Source organism: Bacillus rossius, chromosome 2 (assembly GCF_032445375.1).
Source record: "Bacillus rossius redtenbacheri isolate Brsri chromosome 2, Brsri_v3, whole genome shotgun sequence".
Taxonomy (NCBI): Eukaryota; Metazoa; Arthropoda; class Insecta; order Phasmatodea; family Bacillidae; genus Bacillus; species Bacillus rossius.
The window spans coordinates 93967939-93980151 of NC_086331.1; the positions used below are offsets into that span (position 1 = coordinate 93967939).

At 36.2% G+C, this 12213-nt stretch overlaps 1 protein-coding gene across 1 annotated transcript in view; it reads left to right on the forward strand.

The window, feature by feature from the left end:
* LOC134529473 (twitchin) overlaps positions 1 to 11744 on the forward strand; it is a 547023-nt gene extending 535279 nt beyond the window's left edge. Inside the window, exons 150-152 of the mRNA XM_063363606.1 lie at positions 7379 to 7492; positions 9969 to 10210; positions 11126 to 11744. Of these exons, the coding sequence (XP_063219676.1) occupies positions 7379 to 7492; positions 9969 to 10171 (317 nt within the window). The 3' untranslated portion in view covers positions 10172 to 10210; positions 11126 to 11744. The remainder of the gene's footprint in view (positions 1 to 7378; positions 7493 to 9968; positions 10211 to 11125) is intronic.
* Positions 11745 to 12213: the final 469 nt, after the last annotated feature.

The window sequence follows — 12213 nt, forward strand, 5'->3', positions numbered from 1 at the left end:
TTGCTCATAATAGCTACTAAAGGTTTATGATCTGTGAGGACCTGAACCACCCGACCATATATGTAGTAATGAAACGTGTTAGTTGCATATACTATGGCTAATAGCTCTTTCTCAATTTGTGCCCACTTTTGTTCTGTCGCGGTTAGACTTCGAGATGCATATGATATGGGCTGTCCGTTTTGGAGGAGACAGCAGCCAAGGCCATCCTGTGATGCATCTCCTTGAATGGTAATGGACTTGGTTGCATCAAATGTCCCCAATGCAGGTGCGCAGCTTACGGCTGTTTTAAGATTCGCTACACACTGCGAGTGACATTTCAGCCACTGCCAGGACACATCAGTTTTTAGTAGCTCCCTCAGAGGCGCTGTGATTGTTGCCATGTTGGGTATAAATGGTCGTAGGTAGTTAACCATCCCCAACAGTCTCTGTAACTCTTTCTTATTTTGAGGATCTGGTATTTGTTGTATCGCCATAACTCTACCTGGATAAGGTTTAATTTCATTATTCGATAACACATGTCCCATGAAACTAACCTTTGACAGTCTGTATTGCAGTTTTTCTGGATTAAACTTGATGTTGTGAGCTCTTGCCCTCTGTATTACTTTTGCTACACACTTATCATGCTCCTCCAGTGATGTCGCAGTCACAAGAATGTCATCAAAGTACACCACAACACCCTCAATATCACCAAACACACTTTCATTCGGTTCTTGGAACTTTTCTGGTGCACAGGACACACCAAACGGTAATCTGAGAAATTTGTAACAGCCCCACGGTGTAGAGAAGGTACACAAGTCACTGGATTCTTGATCGAGCTCAATTTGCCAGAACCCATCCTTCAGGTCAAAGACTGAAAAATATAGTTTTCCCGACAGTTGCTCTGTTAGCTGTTCAATCATTGGTATTTGATAAAAGTCTCTTTTGATGGCAGGATTCAAATGTTGTGGGTCCAGGCAGACTCTTAGTGTACCATTTGGCTTCAACGACAACTAGCTTATGTACCCACGAGTTTGGTTCCTCAACTTTTTCAATAATTCCTCTCTTCATTAGGGATTCTGGAGTTGTTTTCAGTTTAGGGGCTATTGTTTGCGGTTGTCTCCTAGGTGGTGCTACTCTTGGCTGAGCATCCTGACAGACTCTAATTTTGCACTGACCTGGAAATTTTCCTAGTCAAGTGAAGACATCCTGGTTTTCTTGCATGAACTTGCTATGAGGTGATTCTGGTTGCGATGAGTCTTGTTTGATAACCTTCACTGTTGTTTCCTCTAGTCCAATTAGATGCACCCTTTTGATCAGGTTCAGGTCTACACATGCCTGTAAGCCTAGTATTGGGGTACTGTCCGCATTGGTAATTCGAAAATCCATGTATTGTACTACGTCTTTTGATTCACACCATAACTTCACAATGCCAATGGGTCTTACTTTAAATCCACCATAGCATTCCAACAGTTCGTTGGTGTCCCTTACCTTCAGTTGATTATCCACTTTCCTAAACATTGTCTCTGGTAGAATGTTAACCTCTGACCCAGTGTCAAGCTTAAAATTTATCTTCCTTTCCTCAACTGTTATGTTTTCATACCACTTTGTTGATTTTTCTTGGTTTCTTACACATTCTACTTGCTTAACACTCTGTTTTGCAATTACTATCCCATTGACTACAAAATAATCTTCATCTGAGCTCTCTGCTTCCTTTTTATTTATCATTCTCACCTTGTTTACTTCACGTGATTTTCTGCACATTATCGCAAAGTGATTGAGCTTCCCACAATTGTGGCATTGTTTGCCATATGCTGGGCATTTGCCTTTTATGTGGGTGAGATTGCATTGCTTGCACTTGCCACTGAAACCCTTCTCTTGCACCCACTGACTGGTTCCCCCTCTGTGCTTTGAACTTACTACATTTACCGACACGGGCTGCATGTGTTCATAGATCCCTTCTTTTGTTCTGTCACCTTGTAAGCACTGCATTTGTTGTATGCTTGATTCAGCCACTTTGCCTAGCTCACACGCTTTTTCAAGGGTTAAGTTATTCTTGCGGAGCATTTCTTGCTGTAATTTGGTGTCCCTCACACCCATGAATATGCAGTCCCTAACGATTGCGTCTGATTGTTCACCGAATTCACAACTTCTCACAAGCTTTTTCAAGTCATTTACAAACAACTGAAATGGTTCATTTTCTTTTTGTTTTCTCGAATACAACAAGAACCTTTCATATGGCACGTTTTTTCTGGGTTTACAATAAGCCTCAAATGCTCCAAGTACCTTCTTGTAATCTGTGCGATCTACATCTGCAAGTTGAAATGTATTGAACACTTCAACAGCATCTTCTCCCACCAAATTCAGAAGAACAGCTGCTTTAACTGGCGATGATTGTTCCGACTTTCCTGACGCCACCATGAATATTTCGAAGTTTTGTTTAAACTTTCGCCAATTTTCACTGACATTTCCCGTTATGTCCAACCCGCTAGGCTTGTTTGCGTCCGCCATGTTAGCCTTTGTTGTCCACGTTCAGGAGACGATGATATTGCCACAAATGTGATTACGCCTTCAAACTACCCCGGCACATAAAGATTGTACGGGCGAAACGACTGACCGACTGCGCCATGTTTTGTTTTGTTCTCTCTTTTTATTTTACTCTTGTCTCTCGATACATACATTGTACAAGCACCTCATGTACATCACCCGCCGCCATCATTACACACACTGACTGCCAACCTCACACCTCTAACATCCCTGACATCACGTCTTTCACTTACACATATACAACATTTATGGTTGGTGCAAGGGAACCAAAGTACTGGTTTTATTCCCTAATCTAGCTGCACACTGACTTCTGGAGCGATTGAACAACATGAAGGATAGCATATCTGTAAGTTTCAGTGTTGGAAACAGAAAACAGATATCGGATTGCTTCTTTTAAGAGTGGAGTGAGTAATGTTGTCTCAAAAATTTAGTGTGTTTATTTAAAAACTAGTATTGATACGGAAATAATGTATTTGAATAACAGATACAAAACCTAATAACATGGGCATTTTATTCCTCCTGATAGTAAAGGAACTGATGGTTTCTTTGATTCCATGGAATATTCACCTCAGTTTTATATAATACCGCAAAAAGCCCTATGGGCATGGCACATAATCTTTTTAGGTTGAGGTCTTGTCTATCCATGTGGCTGGACAGAGTCAATTCGCGATTAGTAACCATTTCCAGCGTACAGAAAACCATTTTTAGTTTAAACATTGTTCCTTCTGGAGGTAGGCCCTGGGAATATAACGAAAAGTTTACAAATACAATTAAAGTAGAGCACTAAATAGTCAGTGGAAGAATTGAAGTCATGTCCTGGGGGTGCAGAGAGCATCCTACCTGAATTGGCATGTGTAGACTGTGCGATGGCAGCACCGGTGGGTCCTGAGTAGTCGATGTGCCATGCAATACCACCAGTTTTATTATTTTAAAGTGTGCCTCAGGTGATTAGAAAACATTATGTGCTTGACAAAGTTCACTAAATTAATTGAAGTTTAATGTACATTATGTATGCATACTAGTGAATAGACAACAATGATATTTTAGGGAAATGGTTAGGCCTTGGAAACGCTCTGCTGCTCTCGGAGATGTTCAGGTTCATTGCTGAGAATCACTAATTAATTGTAAAAACAAGTTATACTTGGTTACTAAACATCTGCTGGAATTTAATATTGCCCATTTACATGTTAAACCAAAACTACATATTTGTAATATGTCAGGTCAGCCTGGCAAGGCAACCTAACAGTAGCTAAGACTACATCACTAAGGCCTTGAACATTTCCAAAAATTATATCAGCTGGAATTTACTAATTATCATACTAAATATAAAAACAGTAATTTTATAATCTATCTTTATAAAAAAATATAGAAGTGGGCGGGAAGGGGTTCGGTGACATTACAAACTTTACACTCGAGGCATTGAGCCGCATTGAGCTATTAGGGCAGAGGTTTTGGTCAAGTCAAGATGTATCTAAGATGTATTATCATTTGATCTAATTTGGGGCTTCTGAAAAGCACATATCACATCTGAGCTTTGAATTAAATTATATACCACTAGCTTCCCAATCTGTGCCACAATCTAGAGAAGTTATTGTAAGAAAAGTATTTGTAGCCAATAGGAACACAGTTTTATTTTCGGGGAAGTCCACAGTTGATACTTTTTTGTGTTTTTTTGTACTGTGCTTTGTCTGACTAGTCATTGCTTGGATGTTGCCATGTGAGGTCGTACTAGAGCGGTGACTCATGTGTTTATCATTTTAATATGAGTAAGAGATGAATTTAACAGCTGTGGTCTGGGCTATGCTGTTAAAACTCTTGTTTTGGAACATTTTTAATTTGAATTTCATGAACCAGTCATCGGCAAGAGCCCATGACAGGGCAATAGTGAACTTTTGCATCGTCCCAAGGACAGTAAGTTTTCTTAGTTTGTACCGTATGTTCAGAAGTGACCATGGGACATTTTCACTGATAATTAATATTGGGAAGAATTTTGTCGTTTGCGTAACCTCAAATAAATATTTTGGTGCCGAGCGGTGAGTTGCCTTGAACTGTGTTAATTTTGTACATTTGGGGATAGTATGAAAAATATTTTGGTAAAGAAAAAATAAATCTTCAATATTCTGCTATAAACTCTTTTATTTGAATCGTCACCCTAAATATTAATCTTCACTACCTTCATCTTAGTGAACAGTCTCAAATTAAATATATGCAAGACCCTATAATTCTGCGAGTACTTATGTACGTGCAGTTCAGGCCATAGCTAGCCAGTGAGGTCTGTATTGTTACGTTAAGGTCATGTGAACCAATCAGAAGCCATATCCGCATCTGCACCATCAGCTCCAACACGTCAGACGCGACTGCGCAAATGTGGCAGGACCTTAAACCACTTTATTGTAAACAATGCTACTTAAGTGGGAATTGGAATGCCATATATCCTTAACATTTTGTTTACATCTGTTGTTGCTAGAACAAAATAGGTGCTATATCACCAGAAATGACAAGCATCATTCGGACCAAATGAGCCCCATATGTTGTTTGTATTTTAGTATTTGCAAATCATGGTTTTAATTAATAAGCTACTTAAATACTCCTAGATACTGCATATAATGAAAGTAAAAAAAAATATAAAAGATTACAGTACCATTCAAACTGCAAATATCCACATCGCAGACATGTCTTTATAATTTTCAAATATAACTAAAAATAAACTAATAAAATGCCAAAATTATACCAATATTACACCTAAAACTCTTCCAGAAATCTGCAAATGGTCCAATGCATTATTTTATAGTGAAGCACTTACGAAACAGTTAAATTGTTTAATTACTAATCACATTAAGCAACACGTCAAATGTAAACAACGGCCTAGAAGCTGCTAAGGTCTAACTTATAAAAATATGTTAAATTATGCGAAGGAACTCTTTCCACGTGTTCATTATGATAAAATTATCATTTTTTTAAAGCTTAATATCCTCTCTAAATTGACGTAGAAGTTTAATTAGTCAGTTAGTTTTTTGAAATATTGTCTACCATCTTGATTTAGGAAATCTTAAGGTTCAGGATCTGGCGGCCTTATTCCTGTCTGCTTTCTTTTCTGAAAGAAAAGGGCACCTTGAATAAGGTTGGTTCTTGCAGCGTAGTTAAGGCTTTTTATTTTAGTTAAAGAAGCCTAAAAGATGAGGGCGTACGGTGTTGTAGTGAAAATTATCGGTGAAAATTAGTGGGCGCCACCACGTGAGTGGGCACGTGGACCCGGCTGGAGACCCTAACCCAGGGCGTTACGTGGCCCGTGTGTGGCGAGATATTTGCCCTCTAGATGTTACACGCAGCTCTCGACCCTACCTAAGCCCGCTCTCAGCGTCGGGCACGCTTCTAATCCGCAGTGGGTTCTCAGGGCGTCCCACACGCCGCCGGCCAGGTTGGGATCCCACGTGGCCCCCCGAACACAAAAAACACGTAACACAGTTAATTGGGTTATTCTACTCACGATTTATATCCTTACACGCTCCTTCACTGATACAACTGAGAAAAACGCCCGAGGCACGAATCAGCTTAGGTGAGGAGGCGAACCACGCACGTGGCCGCCCCAAGTCGTTACTTATTACACTGATGTTACAAAAACTCCGAGGAGTGAATATTGAATATTTATACAGTCTCTCCGACCGAGAGAGGCCCCGAGGATGAAAAGAAAGTGATTTGAATAAATTAAGCTATGGAATTATTACTCAGTGACTCAACGGTGATGTCCTCGGGGTGTCGGCAGAGACGTCCGCTCTCGGCCGGTTGTAGAAGGAGACTGGGCTGAGCTCATCGCTTGCAGGTGGCAACATGGCGCCCTTCGCGCCGAACACAATTACCGTTACAACATTCTGCGATTCCGTGCCCCGGCGAAAGTTAAGTAAATCATAGATTAACATTAAAAAATATATAAAAACTACTGGCAATTTAAAGTACATTAATATTTACGTAGTTATTGAGAATTTATATAAAACATTCCTACCCTCATCCAAGTCCGTGCCTATTCGGGTCCGCCCGGGCAACGTCTATAGTTTTTTAAGTAACATAATATTTAAATTAAAGAAATACATGGGTAAACTGCAACAAAACACTGGGGCAAAAGAATGAATGAAAAAGGGTTTCAATATTAATTAGCATATTTAGGGGTGCGGCGCACTGCAGCTAAGCGCCCTCTTGCCGGGCTAGAAACACACGCACACACGCACGCACGAGCGGGAGGTTTGAACTGAGATGGTGGTTGGGCGGTGTCATATCGAGCTCAAAGGGGCCGCAGGCCCGGACGACGTCAAAGAAAAAAGGAGATCTCTCCATATGGCTGATAGTCTATGTCAAAGCTGGTGTCTCAGTACCCTAAACTGTCAGCTGGAATTTGTTTTCTATTAAGTATTCAAATTTTCAATGTATAAATTCATTATTATTTTATAAATAATGGATTCTGGTTACAAATTAATATGCATCCTATTCATTTTCATATGACCATTACTACTGCATATTTAAACACTGTGAATATAATTTCCATGAACAACTTGTAGTGAAATTTGTGTGGAAATCTATTTGTGTGCATTCTAGAATGCTTCAGAATTTACAACATTAGTATTATGTTCACTGTTCCATAAATATTTCATGCTTGAAAGTGTAGCAATTTTAACTGTCAAATTCAGTCATAATTTTAAACTTATATTAGTATGATTTAAAAGGTAAAATATTATCTATTTAAACATGTGTATTTACTAGTTAAGAGAAGGTGACTTTAAACATAGACAATTGTGTTTATTCTACCTGTACATTAAAAAATATGTACATTGTATAGTTAAATTTTATTGGATGTTTGTTACAGTACCAAATGAGGAGCCGAAAAGCCCTGTTTTCAAAACATTCCCCCAGTCTGCAACGGTTCAAGAGGGCGAAAGTGTCAGTTTTGATTGTGAAACTGAGAAAGTACCACTGAAAGGTAATTTTTTTTTATTTTAGTTTACTTACTTTCTTTCCCAGAAACTAAGAGTTAAATTAAAAGAAGTGTTGCTAAAAATATTCCCATCAATTAAGATGAAAACATCCATATGTTACAGTGCTTTTATAATTAAAATACTCTACTCAAAATTGAAGCTACAACAGGATTATACACGATGTCCATAAAAGAATGTTCCAGTTTCATTGGTATATAATAACAGTTTAAATTATACTATTTACAAAAATCATACACCAAATTGAAGGTAAAACTAACCTAGCCTTTCTTACAAATGTTCAATATGTGTACCTTTAGTTATGCCACAACACACATACAACTTAAAGTCCAATTCTTCCCACACTTTGGTTAATACATCCGGAGTAATGGAAGCAATAGCCTCTTCAATTCTGTGTCTCATCTCTGGCAAATCATTAGGTAGTGGCGGAACATAGACACAATCTTTCATAAAGCCCCAAAGGAAAAAATTGCATGGCATTATGTCATGTGAATGTGAAGGGCAGCGAAAAAGAGCTCTGTCGTCACAACCATTACGACCATTCCAATGGTCAGGAACTTTAACATTCGACCACTCTCGTAGAAAGATATTCCAATGGGGAGGGGCTCCATCGTGTTTCCAAATAAAGTTTAGAGATTCACCCTCTACTAATTGGGGAAAGAGCCATTCTTTTGCACTGCAAGCTAGAAAACAACAAAGCAGTATTCACGCATGCCCTTATCTAAAACTGTTTGAGTTACTCTTTAATTGTGAACTTGAACCAACACTCTAAACCTCTTACATTTGATACCATTAAATTTTATAACTGGGACATTCTTTTATGGACATACTGTACTTTATAAATATGTTTACTTTTTCAAAGCAGTTTTAGTGCGTGTTGCAAGAAAACTGTTTTCAAATTACCATTTCACGAAACACTTTATGATTTAATAAATGCATTTCATCGTTGCTATAGGTAGTAAAATACAGGAAGAAACTCAGAAAATTCTTATAAACAAAGATTATTTGACTAGTTTTTGAATAATAACTGAAGTAAAAAACTGGTTTGTTTAGGTTAAGTTAGGTTAGCTGCTTAAATATATATATTTTTTTAACTAAGAATTTAAATAATTTAACAGAGATTTTATTTTATGTGAATGTAGCTATTTTAACCAAACCAACCTTTCACTTCAATTATTATTTGCGTAATTTCCCACAAACCACTACTCGCCATATTTACCATATTTATTCCCTGTGTAATTGTTATGTGATAAAAAAAATAGGTGATGCCAATTGTTAACATTTTGAATACATATACAAATTTTTTACAGCAAAGATAAAAAATATATTATTGAAATTTTTTTTTCCCCAGTAGACAGATAATTTGAAAGTAAAAGCACGCCTTAAAAATAAATGAAACTACCTTTATTCTACAAAATAAATGTAAATGCAAAGCTGTGCATGACCATCTTAGTCTGTATGTGGCAATGCATTTTGAGAATGCCTGACATGGTTATCTGCAACTTGTGTAGTCTTGCATTGAGAATGAAGAGCTGAGTGATACAAGCTAGTAAGAGAGCTGGCAGCCAGGTCATCACTATTGTTGAGTTAGAGAAATGGGCATGTGTAGAACAAAGAAGTGCATTATGCCTTCTAGGTTGGCTAAGGTATGAGGAGTGTTACAGGAGGTGTTATAAACCACCGTGACTTCATTTCTGAACTTTTGATGATCTTGCCAAAGAAAATAACAAATCACAATGTCAATTACAGAACTTAAACTTATTTAACTGTCACTGCTACAGGCTACTTTGACATAATTAATATATTCTTAACATAAATTTACTATATTTTATTATAATGAGGCACCAAACAGAGAGAAGAAACCATTTACAAATAAAGAACATATTGTAATAAACAGAAAATTTTGAAATTAAATGCAAAATGCTTAATTTGATGGTAATTTTTTAGTCATATATTTACTAATTTCATAAATTTATTCCATTTTAATCTGTGTAGTATAAAATGCATTTTATTTTAACTTTTTTTGCTATAATATTTAAAAGATTCAAATAGCAAAGCAGTAAAATACAAGTATTTCCAATTAAGTAATCATTTTTTGACTAAGATCTCATATATACTGTTTGTGTAATATTAACGAAAAAACGGGTAAAATTATAACCTTAAAAACTGGTTCATACCAGTCATTGTGAAAATCAAAATTAAACTTAATTGAAATGGGAATATTTGTTACATAAATTCAACAACCAAATAAAAATGCCTGCAATATAATTTATTCAATTTTCATTACTGTTCATTTCAAGATTTTTCAATGTATATTTTTAAAAAATATTGTTTTCTAAAAAAAATTTTTTTTTTTTTTCAATGCTATCTGTCCATTGTTATCATAAACAAAAGTTTGAGAATATGATGTATATTTGAGAAGTCAAGTGATAAATTGTAAATGTGTGAATTTATGAATTTCAGTGTTATGGCTGAAGGACAATAATCCCGTTGAGGAATCCAGTCCTAGATTTCAATTCGTGCAGGATGGGAAAAAGAAGTTCAAGTTCCAGATAACAAGCTGCACGCCACAAGATGTGGGCCAGTACTCGTGCAAAGCGGTCGGGAAGAAAAATGAAACTTTCGCAGCGTTCTCCCTCAATGTTTGTTCCGCAGGCGATCTGTGAACCAACATGACGGAATGAGACGTGTTTTCTTTCATGCAGGTAAATTAACCTAGTGTTTAAACCAATCATACTTAACATTTGTCATAGAATAAAACTAAATGTAACTACTAGCTGAAGTACCCAGCATTTTCCTGACTTTAAATAGCGAGGGGACTAGGCGATGGGTGTATTTTTTTAAATCTCAGGTAGATAGTGAGTGATATTTCTCTTATTTTGGTCCAAGACAATTGTAAAAAAATTGACCAAGCTCAAATAAAATTGTGGATTTTATTTAGATAGAAAACTAGCAACCAAAGAGAGATTTTTATTTATGCATTTATAACATTTTATTGCAAAGCTTTATGGTACACAGCATTTTTTGTTTGTTCACCCAAAGCATCCGAAGATAGAACTTAATTAAGTCCTTTCATCTTTAGATAGATTTTTATTTTTGTTTTTGAAGTAGTTAGTTTTAAAAGAAATGCAGCAGTTTTGACAATGGGTGAAATATTTTTTTGCCAAACATTGTATTTATGGGTGGAATATTCTTTCCCCGGACTTAAATTGGAGATTTTCAGCAGTGAGTTGGATAATGAGACACCTTGCACACTAGTAAAATTCTTAACATATACTTAAAAACAGCAAACAGGTTTAAGTGAGATTTTATATAGCTTTAGAATTTCTTACCACTTGCGAAGGAGGTTGTCAGAAACATTAAAGTGTTTAATTTAGTAATAACATATTCTTGCATTGGTTAATGTGAAAGTTCTCCCCCCCCCCCCCCCTCCTTTTCCCATCATTGGGAATCACAGAATGTTCTATTATTTTATGAGCTCTTCTCATACACATTTGTTTAGCTTGAAAAACTTCAACTACCATAGTGTGTGATTATGCTGTTTAGTTTACAAAGTTTTTTTATTATTTATGTCACACAATTTTTAACAGTGCACAATATTTGGTTTTTGTTTGTTTCAGCATTCGACCCAACTTGGCTACACAAGTTCGTATAAATGCTGGCGTAAAATGCTATCGACCAAAACTGTGGATGTTGAAGATATGTGTTTTGTACGAACTATTCTGTGGCACGTCGAATCAAAAAAAAAATTGTCATTGCGTTGTGAAATCACAAAATCATTGTACAGCTGTATAATATAACCTCTCACTTGCATCTCATTGTGTGTTGCACTTGGACTAAGAAGTGAACTGTGCGCTTTGGCGGTGAAGAAATTAGGGAGAGCTCCAGCGTCCTCGGCATCGAAAAATTATAATGCTTTCCCTGTGCTTTACTGCCTCTGCTGTGGTTCAACTTCATCATGTGAATATCATCGTACGGTTTAATAATAATTAAAGAGCATTTAATTGTATGTTTTACAACATTTAAAAGAAACTATTGTGTTTACTTTATGTACATAAAAATCTTTTAGAATGAACATTATATATATTATATTTTCTTTAAATTATTCTTCAGATACATACAGCATTCGTGCAAGCAAAAGAAAAATTGTCTATATTAAATACGTTATTTACAAAAATCGAACTTAGATACATGTATTTTTAAAATTTAAATAATAAAGGACCACAGAAATGCTTTTCATGATTTGCAATTTGTTTTAACCACCCAATCATTTCCTCATACACAAAAAACTACCTGGAATAAACCCAAAAATTTTTTTAGGAATATTACAGAAAACTTATGTTTTATTGAATTTCTTTTGAGAAAAGTTTGATAAATAAAAAAAAATTAAAAAATCTCAGAGTAGTTCAAACAGAGTCAAAAGAGCTAAATTTCTTTGTGAAACTGCCTCTAAAAATTTTATATTACTTGATATAATTCCATACTTAAAATTTTAAATATTTAGGCTGATTAGCTAGAGCTTAATGCTTTTGTTTTATATTGATGTCTATGGAGAACATTGGAGTTAGTGGCATAAATCGTTCACTTAGGACACCATCAGCAGACCCGGCGGAGACTTTTGGTTACACGGCCATTATGTAGCCCATGTGGGTGCAGGACTTGTTTATCCCAACTTCATTTAACTAAAATAACTGGCATGCTAATTACT